General features: G+C 42.4%; 1 protein-coding gene across 5 annotated transcripts in view; it reads right to left on the bottom strand.

Moving 5' to 3' along the window:
- Window positions 1-12831, bottom strand: part of SGK2 (serum/glucocorticoid regulated kinase 2) — a 34569-nt gene that overhangs the window by 10039 nt on the left and 11699 nt on the right. For 3 of the 5 annotated variants that reach the window (XM_033153347.1, XM_033153348.1, XM_033153350.1), the window contains 5 exons: window positions 6459-6528; window positions 4689-4743; window positions 4388-4437; window positions 1943-2000; window positions 1056-1139 (listed from right to left, as the gene is read on the bottom strand). In XM_033153347.1, the coding sequence (XP_033009238.1) occupies window positions 1056-1139; window positions 1943-2000; window positions 4388-4437; window positions 4689-4743; window positions 6459-6528 (317 nt within the window). Of the gene's footprint in view, window positions 1-1055; window positions 1140-1942; window positions 2001-4387; window positions 4438-4688; window positions 4744-6247; window positions 6385-6458; window positions 6529-6718; window positions 7012-12831 lie in introns of those variants that run through there. The other 2 variants (XM_033153352.1, XM_033153351.1) reach the window with 2 other exon arrangements.

Genomic DNA, 12831 nt, shown 5'->3' with positions numbered 1-12831 from the left:
CATATACATAAATGTCTTAGCAAAGGCTAACAGCAACTTCAAGGGAAGGAGGAATTTTAAATGGATCTCTGGCGTGGGAGGAAATGGTTACACCCCCTCCCTCCCCTCGAACGAGAGCTGGGGTCCCGATTGGAGCCATGGATGGGATTTTCTGAAAATCTTGATGTTCAGCTTCTGTACACAGATTATATTTTTCTAATTCCCACCTTACTCTTTGATCTCAGCCAGAAGAGAGGGGGTTGTTTTACTGGCTCCAACAAAAATTCGAAATATTCTCGTATATTATTTGCATTATTATACATACATACAACAGTGCATGCAACTGTATGAAAATACTTATTATTCTACAAGGGCTGACTCTCATGCATATTACAAGTATAATGTATGTATAATTTTGCATATAATTAGTCAGGCTTTAAAAAGAAATATAAATGCATGGGTGCTCAGACATAAGTGGAAGCTCAATGAAGCGCAGTCAGGTTGTGACTGCCGAATTCTGTGTATAAACTCATTTGAAATGGATTCTTTTTCCATCCCTGAGACCCCCACAAGTGCAATTTATAGATTAAAAGAAAGAAAGAAGAACGATTCATTCATCTACAAGGGACATATTTAGCATTGTGTGCAGTTTGGCCCTCAGACCAATGTGATGCAGTTCACCAATGGCAGACCATGTTTTTTGGTTAGGACAGAGGCTGGATCTAGACACAAGCAAAAAACGTTTCAGGAAAACGCATTGTAAACCTCCTAATGGGAAACAATGTTGCTGAAAGACATAACTCCACAGCGCCATCTAGTGTCACAGTGTTATAATGCATTTTAAACACTTTTTTATTTTACTAATGTAGCTGACTCCAGGGAGATGGCAAGTATAAAATAGCTTTGAAAGCCCAGAAATTATTCACCTGAAGAGCTATTAAGAGTTGTGCTCCTGCAGATATAGACACAGAATCTCTCATGCACACAGAGAGAGGGGGGCACATTATACAGAGCATGGGGAGAGAGTAATAAAACTTGTTTGTTGAAAGCGCAACTAGATTACTTTGAAATTATACCTCTTTTTTCTTGAGAATAGATTTCTTCTGCAGAACTTTCACAGCATAGAACCTCCCGTCAGATTTGCGTTTCGCCAAAAGGACCTGAAGCGGGATTGAAGACCGAGGGGGTAAAAGAAGTGTCCAGCTTTCACGTCCTTAACTAATTGGTCAGTGTTTTATGTTCACATTACAGTGGCATGCCAAGTTGGCAGCTGCACAATGTACAGGGCAGGGAGACTTTCTTCCTACGTTGTGCCAAGCAGCAGGCCCCATTCCTAGGAACAATTTGGTGTTGGTGTTGGGGTGAATCGATGCATAACTGAACATATTTTGGATTTCCAATAATCAAGAGCAGCAGCATGCTTATCACTAATTAATCCATTGCACACAGTAACTGCTCCCTACCTTAGGCACAAAAGTAAAATTGAAAAGAGAATGATATTTAAACTTCTTAATACGACTTTCATTATTAAAATGGGCCCTTTAAAGATATCACTGAGATGCCGTGAGAGAGCATGTCAGGCTAAGACTTAGCGGGTTCCAGTTCAAATGCCTGCTAAGCCATGATGGTCACTTAACAGGATGGCTGAGAAGATAAAGATGGGGACTAGGTTCAGCACCCTGAGTCCAATTGAAGGATCTGTTCTCCAGACTGCATTCTAGCTCCTTACTTTAAGATGGCAAAAGGGAGCGGCAGACTAAAGAGCAGGAATAGCAATAAGAAATGGGGAGGGGAAGAATCACATTGTGGGTACAAATGCTAGAATTAGGGCACCAGTTCAAAAGCATCAGAAGCCATGTGTATGAAAGCAAAGTGAGGGGGGAAATGGAATGATGGTTGCCAAGTGTCATTGACACAGTAATAAAAGCAAATAAATAAAATTCTTCTAAACTAGGCCACTTACTTTTCCAAAGCTACCTTTGCCAATTATCTTTAGGAAGTCAAAATCTGTTGGCTTGGCACTGTTAGAAAAAGGAAACAGAGTAAAACACAGAAAGCTCTTTTCTTCAGTCAGGTAGATTCTCCCCAACGCAACCAATGAAGAACATCAGAAGGACACACTGCTGTATTCTGTTCTTTCCCCAATTCTTTCATTCTGTCCTGGCAGATAAAGAAATGGGATGGTAGTCAGCTAAGGTTTATTCAGAGTGGAGATTTCATGGACCCAACTTAGTCATGTTCATTAATTTCAATGGGTCTACTCTGAGTAAACCTCAGCCGACTACCACCCATGTTCTTACAGATATCCAACTCTTCATAACCAGATAACCTGCTATTCTCTTGGGTGATTGCTTGGCTGAGAGATCAACTAGTGCATTTTTGTAGCTTCAGGTACATATTTTGGAAAACAAAGCAGAAAATAGGAGCAAAAAGGTTTAGATACAAACACAGTAAAATCATCTCTCACACAGAAGGGACATTTGGGTTAATGCCTATTGTATCAGGGATTATCTGTATACACAAACCTGAAGCCCTCTTTGCTTGAGTACCAGGGCTGAGGAATCTGTGATCCCTCCAGATGTGGTTGCATGCCAACTCCCATCAACCCTCAAAATTTGCCAGGCTGGCTGGCAGCTGGTGGGAGTTGGGAGCTAAGCAACAGCTGAAGGGCTGCAGCTGCTCCACCCCTGCTGGAAATGCTAATTATTAGGAGCAGATGAGCATGAGGGGTCCTAATGTGGATTCCAAAGCTGTCCTCCTCCACACAAATCTGTTTCAGAGCTCCTAGCACTGCATCAACAACAACAACAACAACAACAACCATATTTCTATCTGGCTCTTCCAGTAGAGCCAGTGTGGTGCAGTGGTTAAGAGTGGCAGACTCGTAATCTGGGGAACCGGGTTCGTGTCTCCGCTCCTCCACATGCAGCTGCTGGGTGACCTTGGGCTAGTCACACTTCTTTGAAGTCTCTAAGCCCCACTCACCTCACAGAGTGTTTGTTATGGGGGAGGAAGGGAAAGGAGAATGTTAGCCGCTTTGAGACTCCTTTGGGTAGTGATAAAGCGGGATATCAAATCCAAACTCTTCTTTTTCTTCTTCCAAACAAATCCAAAACAACACCAGGGATGGGCAGAATATAGATCTCTGGGTGATCCATAGTAGATCACCAAAGATTCTGGATTCCCAATTCTTTTAACAATAGGAGCTTTCCCCTAAATTAGTCCACTATAACAAAGAAATTTGATGCTGGAGGGGATACCCAGAATGTGTGTGAAAGGTCCATCAGCCCAGCACTGCAAACAAATGTCTAGCCTAAAGTGCACCCAGATGTGCCCTCTTCCTCAATTGTATATGCATCTCTGTCCCTTGTCTCTAAGCCACTGTTTTGTACTTCGGTCCAGCTAGTGGATCTTGGGGATCTAAGGAAAAAGCAAAGCAGATGTTCTCAAGCTTGATGCCCACCCACCTTTGTAGTAGACAACTCGCAGCCAGAGAACGAAGGAGTGACTTGGGATTTCACAAGCCCAGGTTTCCCAAAGTATTAAAACTGACCCACTATCTCTGGCCAAGAGTGTAGTTAGAGCTCTTCATCTCTCCCCAGTAAAAGAAGATCGGCTTGTCTTGATGCTAAGGCTTTATATTTCATTGTTTGAGAGATGTATTGCTGGGGTTACGCAGCTTGTGGGGGTGGGCAACAGGAGAACAAATGCATTTTTAGGAGGATAAATAGGTCACACAATTGTTGGGATAAGTGGGGATGTTTCCCTTGAGGCTGTGCTTTTGTGCAGGAAAGTTGTTGCAATAACCAATTGCGTTCGATTTTCTTCACAGAAACACAGATTCCCCCCCCCCCCTTCACAGTTAGCACATCCATTGCTGTAGTGTGACTGCAATATCGTATGTCCCAAGCACCTACTGAGATAAGGGTTGTGAGAAGAACAGTGAGAACAAGCAACATAGCTATAACTCCATTCCATGCTGTTATGCAACCTTTATGAACAATATTGATTTGTTGCACACAATAAAAACGTCTTAATTTGAGGAAGCACTTTTGTTTTAGTGATATTGCATTTTCCCAGCTCTCTATATGTCATTGCTGGAAATACGTGATTCCCCTCCACACACACACACACAGCTAACAGTGGCACAGCTACCTGGAATGTTGGTAGGAGTGGGGCTGCATGTATTTTGACCATATACTGGCTAGTGTCTGTGATGTCACCAACAAGGTACGATAAAACTCCCACCACTCCCCTGGCTTGCCTACAATCCAACACTTTGCTTTTGCAAACAGAAGGTGTGTTCAGGAGCTCAGGACACCTCAGAAGAGCAAATTAAGGAAAGCGAAGTAGAGTTTCATTGCATTTCTTAACCTTCCAAAATGTGTTGACTTTTGCATGCACTTACTTGGGGTTAGCAGAAGGGCCAAGGTTGATGTTGTCCGTTGGCGATGAAGGCTGAAAAATGACAGAAGTACAGAGCTGACGTTAGCTAAGGCCACCAGGGCAGAGCAACAGTGTGAGAGAAGGTGCAGCTTTCTGGTACAGTAAATGCATTCCGGCAAAGCCTACTGCAATGGATGAGGCTTTCCAGTCCCCCTCCCCGCAGACATCCTTGGACAGGTAAGGAACTGAGCTTCTTAAAATTCTCCACCTTCATATCTGAACCCATCTAAATACATTTAAGAAAGAAGGTACCTGGACCTTACCTGGCTGTCATCTTGGCTTTTGGAACGGTCCATTAAGGTGGCAACCCTTTCAGCACTGTGGAAAACAAGACAACAGTCAGTTTCAGATATGTGGAGAGCAGGGCAACTCTAGCCTCTGCCTCAACAGGGAGAGCCTTCAAGTTGTAGATGTTATACTAACTTAGAGGGATACGTTGTCAGCCATAGGTGGAAAAATAACACCTGGGGGAGCTGTTTATTAAGTGTGTCAAGCCCATAACTGAGATTTCATTACAGGTAGGTAGCCGTGTTGGTCTGCCATAGTCAAAACAAAATAAAATAAAAAATTCCTTCCAGTAGCACCTTAGAGACCAACTAAGCTTGTTCTTGGTATGAGCTTTCGTGTGCATGCACAATTCAGATGGTATCTGAAGAAGTGTGCATGCACACGAAAGCTCATACCAAGAACAAGCTTAGTTGGTCTCTAAGGTGCTACTGGAAGGATTATTTTATTTTATTTTGTTGAGATTTTATTATTACTGAATACAGATGATGATGATTAATTATTTTATTTGTAGCCTGCCCATCTGACTGGCAAGACAATGCACAGGCAGGTAGGGTCTCAGTCGGCATACCAGATGGACACAGAATTAACCCCTCTCCTGTCTCCATGCAAGTCAGTAAGAAACAAAACCCTCAGCAGCAAAATAGTTATCTATCCTCTTTCCTGCTTTTAGCACACAGTAGCTGGTACTGTAGATGCGATGTTTATGCATGCTGTGCTATTTCTGATGCCATATCCCCATTCTAGGTACCTTAATTAGGGAACAAAGTCCATACAATGCCAGTGTCAAGTTTAAAAGCAGCCCCTGGGAGCTGGCAAAATTGAATCAAGGGGAAAGTCCAACCCTTCTCTTCTGTAGCATTTTGCTGATCAAAGGCTACCTCCAAGTGTCAATTAGTCCCCTTATTAGTGGGTGGGAGACAGGCATTCATATTGTACATTCCTTCCCCCTCTCCAAAAAAAGGAATATCAGCCAACAAAACCAGGTGACACAGACTGTAGCACATGAATATAAACAACGTGAATAGAACAGAATAGAATAGATAATTTATTACGGTCGGAGACCAGCATAAAAAACACATTTGGAGGTACAATCTCAAGCGAAAAACAAACATGTAATACATTGTACAAAATTAAAATGTATAAATGCGATGAGCATAAAACAACTTAAAAACTTTAAGATAAGCTACTGCAGAGAACTGACCCTGGATCGCTCGCGGAGCCAGGTTTTGGGAATATTCATCACCCTTACTGATATGCTGATAGGAAGAACATTCTTGCTATTAAAGCTCCAGGGGTAATCCTGACCATAAAGCTTCCCCTTCTACCTAGCAGGAAAGTTACAAGACAAAACCTTTTGACATTTAATACTCTCCACCCCTCTCCACAAGAGATTGTGTGGCAGCCCAAACCCCTTCCCTTATTTTGTAAGCCCTACAGTTCCACAGAAGCCCCTTATTTCAAAGCATGCCGTGAATAGACATCACTGCTCAAGAGGATCTCATTTTGAAACATCTCATTTAGCAGCGTTACTTGCATCTGCATGAGTAAAAGCCTTCATCAGAAGCAGAGTTGAGCAACAAAGCCATACTGAGCAACAAGTCCCAGTTTGTGCAAGAGATGCTTCCCTCTGCACCACGCCCCGTGCCAGCCAGCTCAATTCACTGCTTATTGCTTGTGGGAGATTATGATCAGGCTCAGCTTTAAAGTGACAGTGACCCCCCTAAGAGAAAGAGCCTTATACTCACTAGGAACACAGTCTGGAACTGGAAGTCTTGATCGTCTGTTCTAACCTCTCTCGCCCGTGCTTTATGAGATCTACAGGAAAGGGAGGAGGAAAAAGTTAGCAAACTGTTCCGCTGGCAGCAATCGCAAGAAACACACACACAGAGATACATTTGTTCTGAAGTGACCTTGCCCTTCTCATGCATCCACCCACAAAACAAAATAAGCAAACTTCATTGGAGCTAGGGAAGAGACTCGGTTGCTGCAAAAGGAGGCTTCTAACCTTATTCGGACAGGAGTGCAGAAGCAAAATTCGGAAACCAGCGAGTGATGTCCTGTAAACGACAGCCTCCCTTTCCAAGGATACCACCCGGGATTGTCCTGCCTTTCTGTGAGACACAGATCACAAGGCAGAGGAGCTGCCCCTTTGATACATCATACTTGGCACAAGCTCAGTTCCTCTCATTCAAAGCTTTCCAAGCATTTTACGAACATGCATTGCGCATCACAGCACAAGCACTATCCTCCTTTCTCAAAGGAGAATGCTGAAATGATTTGCCCAGGTCAGTGAGATTCAGCAAACTTGTATAGATTTTGCTGCAATTGTTGTGGCTGTCTATTAAAGAATGGTAAACAGAAGTGGGCTGGCTTGTTTCTTTTTAGTGCATTAACACAACGTATTCAGAGAAGCAAGGGAAGATCCTATGCAAGTTAAATTTACCTTAAGAGTGAAATTGACTGGACCAGAAATTTCTTCCAGTCCAATCAAGAAGCCTCACCAGGATAACCTAAAGGAAGCCATATAGTTAAGAAAACTTGCCTTTTCTTCTACAATCACAGTTCCTCCCTCCCTGCTCCCTCATTATAGCTGTAGAGTTATATTAACAATGCTGGATCAAGGCCAATGTCACAGAAGGAGGAAGAGAGTGAGAAAATCATAAAAGCAAGCTTTTTAAAATCCCTCCCCTCCTATGTGCAAATAAGCAATGAACAATGAAGAACTTGAAAGGCCACCAAACTGGATGACTTTAAAAGTGAATTAGACAAATTCGTGGAGAATAAGGCTACTATTACTAGCCACTAGCCATTACTTCCAGTATCAAAGGAGCATGCCTCTGGATTCCAGCTGCTGAGAAACATGAGTGAATGAGCACTACTGCCCTTCTTTATTTTATAAAGTCCTCCCGTACGATGTTTGCTTGGTCTTTTATTTTGCCTCTCCCAATAAAAGGACAGAACAGCATCTCAGAATATCTAACTAGTGAAACCTACTGTGGAATTTGTTTTGCCCACATTTTATCATAATAAAGACAGCAATAAAATAAGACTGCTGGCCTGATGCCCTGAGAAATGAGCATGAAAACAAACCTATTCAGAATACAGTTTTGCTATGGGAAAAACAAAGAAACCCATTGCACTTTGACTCAAGAGCTTGAAGAATTAAAAAAAGGGTTCTTCTACTCCAGCATTCTGCTTGTAGCAATAACCAGCAACATGCCCTGGAACCTCAGGCAAGGCATGATATAGTACCACACTCTATTTGCTCCCAGCATCAGTACACTGCAGCTAACCATGGAGACCCCATTTGTCATTGACCATATCCAATGACAGAACTAGCTCGAACTTGAAGTGCGAGAACTTGAAGATATGTCTCCCAACAAATGGAGATAGGGAGATACGACACCTTTAAAAACCTAGTATTGTGTGTGTGTCAATTCTCTGATCAATGGCACACAATGTATTCATATTCTCTATCCATATTTACAGGTTGAGCATAAGTGAAGACGGGGTGCCAACTTGAATAAAATATTGGGGGAGGCAGGTAAGCCGCGCCATGCATAATCAATCACAAGATGTGGTGCACACACACCATTTGAATGGCAATGTCCACCAACTTGGGGGGAGTGGCCCCCTCAAATATTTTATTGGGGGACTCAAAGGGACTTCAGCCCCTAGGAGTTGGCTCCTATGGGTGAAGATATAACTTAACTCCAAAAAAGGTCCCAAATGCATAGCTCCTCATCAGATTTCTAGGGGAACTGCCAACACTATCAAATTCCTTACCAAAAAACACATACCTTTCCCCCTTCTTCTTAATGCAGACTGACATGGAAATGTGAAAATCTGAACTTAAGATTGGAAAACGGGAAGCTGAGAGAAACAAAAACTGACCTATCCATACACCCCTACTTATTTGTAAGAAAGCATTTCAGTAGGAACAGAACATAATTGAGACCAGTTACTTTCGTAACTTGAGCTTTTCACTCTTCAGCTTAAAAGTTCATGTTTTGGGCATGGAGTTTGGGATTGCCGCAACCACAACAGATCTACTCTTGAATTTCCACCAGCAAAACTGAAGTTCTATCTAAATCTCAAGCACAGCTCACACATAAGAAAGCAGCTGATCCATCTTTGTTTATTCAAGGCCAGGCTAACTCTACCATCGAGTACATGCTGTAAATAATGAGCCTCCTCCTCTGCAAGGAAGTGTTGGGTCAAGTGCAGAGAGATTGTTTAGAGAACCAGGATGAGACGTTTTGGAGGTGAAGAGGACAGCTTGACCCAAAGCTGCATCAATCTCTTAAATTTCACTCCAGCTGCAACTTTACGGTGAATAATTTCACATGGAGTCCACTAAAGCCTCACTTTCCCAGACTGCTCTGGTCCACATCCATCTTTATTAGGATTCCATCCTGACTTGGATAAACTTCACATTCATCACCAACTGTCCTCCTACAATGTAGCTGTAATCCAGCCTAGGGGCAGGCAAATCAGTCAATTTCAGTTTCTCTCGGCATTTCATTTCTCTAATCTTAAACTGAGTTATGTACATTTCCACAGAAATTTGCCACGGTTAAAAGAAAATCACCAACTTTTTCTTTTTACTGTGAATCTTCCCTAATAAACACATTTTCACTAATATTAATGCATACTTTTCCATCTTGATCACTGCAATCCTCTGATGGGGCACTACTTGCAGTTCCCTACTCTTAATATTGGCAGAAAGAACCTCAGGGGAGTGAGCGATTGGCAGGAATCATTCTTCCATTGTTTTAGACATCTCCAAAAAAATGCTGTCATTCAGACAGGACTCTGCAATGAGAATTTCTTTTCACCAACCAATATTTACCGAAGTTCTAATTGCACTTATTGTAATTTTGTAAGATGCACACCGCCTTGCTGTATCCTCTATCCAGGCAAGCTGGAGGCATTATCAGAGTCCAAGAATACATTCCAGCTAGGAAAAAACCACTCAAGGAGGGTGCAGCTCAGGGCACATTGTGAGGGCTGTGATTTGGGGAGAGTGGGAGTGAGTGAGGAGTGAGAAAGAAGAGTAGCCAATGGTGAGTCTCCAGGGCTAGAGTGCACTAGAGGGATGTATCTGGCTCCTGGGCTCAAATCTCCCCACCCCTGTTCTCCACTGACTGGTAGAAGCTCACCATGATTTCAGAGTCCTACCTGGAGATGCTGGGAATCGAACCTGGGATCATTTGCAAGTGACACATGTGCTCTACCCTGAACTGTAGAGCCCCGCCTTAGTGATCATGTGGGTCCCCTGAACATTTTCAATTGGAATGATTTCCTATGCAAATTACAGTAATCTCCATTGGAAAATTTACTGAGTGGTCTAATGTTGCAGGTTTGTTTGACGTGCATTCAGTAAATCAAGCTGACAACTTTGGAATTGCCAAGATTGTCTAATATTGCATTTGCAAATGGCATCCGTTCATTGTTCCTAATAAAATTATGAAACACAAACTTCATAGAATCATACTGGCAGAAAAAAATAAACACCGGGGGGGGGGGAGATTCCATTGGGGGAAATGTCTGTGGAAAATTCCCCCCAAATCATTGAGCCTCCCAGTAAGTCAGCTAAAGTGCCCCAACATTTTAGCTTTTCATCATATGGAAAGAGCTCCCACCTCTTGGTGTTGTTTGTCTTTTTCAATTCTACAGCCAAATGCAGCCACACCAGATATTTTTTATGCAGGCATTACAATACTGGCTGTTTAGTTTTCATTCCCCTCCTTACTCATCCCTAGCATGGAATGTATCTTTCCTTTGCTGCCAAACACCGTCTTGACATTTCCTTACTAACCATCATGATGACCCCAACAGCAATTTCCCAAGCAGTTACAGTTCAGATCCTATCAGTGTATACCTAAAGTTGGAAACATTGGTCCCAATAAGCATCACTTTGCAGTTGAAACGCTAATGCCATTGTGTTGCCCTTTCCATTGACTGGAAAAAAAAGGAAGAAATCCTTCCAAGGATCAAGATACAGCTTAATTTTTGTATATCAACATACACAGATCTCATTTTAACAGCTAGCGTTTTCTCAAACCACACTTAAAAGCAGCCCATTGATTCCAAGCTTCTAATAAAACAATTGAAAAAAAGAATCAGTTTGCAACACAATTCCTACCTTACAAGAAAAAGGCAGCCTCAAAGTCTCATTCTGCAAGCTTCCCCGAACACCCACCCCTCTCTTGCCCGATTATCATCCGCCTTACTGCATCATCTAACCTAGATTGTAAACTTCAAACACAGATCTCATCTGCAGCTTACCCAAGAAGCACTAACTTTCACTTCAAGATGACAAGCACTGAGCTATTTTCTACTGTTACTCCAGAGGGAGAGCCGTGCCTTGTCTGATACAGCACATGGAAAAGGGTCTCGCAAGTGTGGGCATTAATATATTTAAAAGTCAAGAGTTAAATATTATGTTCGAAGCTCATGTTCTTGGAAAGGCATTTTTAAATATTAAGGGGTTGCCCACTGGCACCTAGACGCACACAACCAATGATCTTGCTAGTGCTGTTGCCCAGTTTTCAGTAAGAGGGTTCACAGCAGATTTTATTTTATTTTTTTACACCAAGGTCACCTTCATAACTTCTAGGCACATATATAGCCCAATTTCACCCTGGACTTTGTCTCAAGTGGCATCCTAGACTTCTGAAAGCCTATTCATGTAGACTCACAAGTAAGCTTCACATAAACTAATACTGTACAGGACTGCAGCTTAAGTGAGTCAGAACTGCCTGGCCCATAATTAAATAATAATAATAATAATAATAATAATAATAATAATAATAATAATAATATTTATACCCTACCCATCTGGCTGGGTTTCCGCAGTCACTATGGGCGGTTCCCAAGAGAATATTAAAAACACGATAAAACATAAAACATTAAAAACTTCCCTAAACAGGGCTGCCTCCAAATGTCTTCTAAAAGTCCGATAGTTGTTTATTTCCTTGACATCTGATGGGAGGGCATTCCACAGGGCGGGTGCCACTACTGAGAAGGCACTCTGCCTGCTTCCTTACTACTTACCTTTGCATTAGTCAGGAGGAGGAGGAAGCAGCAGGTGTTGGAAAGAATTATTATTAAATTTGTATATCACCCTTCATCCAAAGATGAGTAGTTCACAACAGAAAAATACAAAACGAGTAGACAAAATACATAATAAAACAAAAACAAACTGCAGACCAAGGCAAGCCAGTACTAGAATTATCACATTTTTTGTCATCCATGGGCTCCCAAAGCACTTAAAAGTTAAAATCTACTGCAACACAATGTCATGTGTTTGTGGGTGCCAGACACCCTAAATTCCTGGGTCCAGTAGGGGTTAGAATTTAATCAAGCCAAAATTTAAAATAGAAGCCAAGACAGTTGGTGATGGGACATTAGGAAGACAAAGGTAACGAGCCATTAGGAGAGCCAGATGGCAAGTGGGTGAGACCTGGAGGGAAAAGGTTACACTCTGGTAAAGGCAGCAAGCTGAAAAGAGGGTCAGAGCACAATGGCTGATGTCTTGTTTTGAATCCATAGCTGCAGCTATGGGAAAAGCAAGACCTTCTTGGATTGTTGTTGCTGTGAACACCTCCATCGTAGGCTCAGGTTGTATATAAGTGTAAATAAACTATATATATCATATACCACTGTGCCTCATTTCCAAAAGGAAACACGGACCCAGGGTAAACGCCTGAAACCCCAGGGTCTTGTTTCTCCTATAGCCACAACCCTAGATTCAACAGAAGTTAACCATTGTGCTTTGACCCTCTCTGCAGCTTGCTACCGTTAACAGCCTGCAACCTCTTCCACCCCTAGGCCACATCACAGCCAACTCTTAACTCTGCAACCACACCAACCTGCCCAACACCTGATGTCATATAGAATGTGAGATCTGGGGCAAATACAGTCAGCTGTAAAGAAACAATTGGAAGCTTAGCGTATGCCCTAGATTGGTTTTTGAGGAGCAGGGTTTTCTGACAGAGCTGACAGTGAGCACCTTTGAAGTTGTCCCCTTGCAGATATGGTTCAAATTTAAACCACACCTGCAAATGCACAAAGTGGGGCTAAAGACAGTTCTACACCCCTGCAGAAAATCAT

Source organism: Lacerta agilis, chromosome 6 (genome assembly GCF_009819535.1).
Source record: "Lacerta agilis isolate rLacAgi1 chromosome 6, rLacAgi1.pri, whole genome shotgun sequence".
In the NCBI taxonomy this organism is placed as follows: Eukaryota; Metazoa; Chordata; class Lepidosauria; order Squamata; family Lacertidae; genus Lacerta; species Lacerta agilis.
This window is presented reverse-complemented; position numbering and strand designations above follow the sequence as displayed.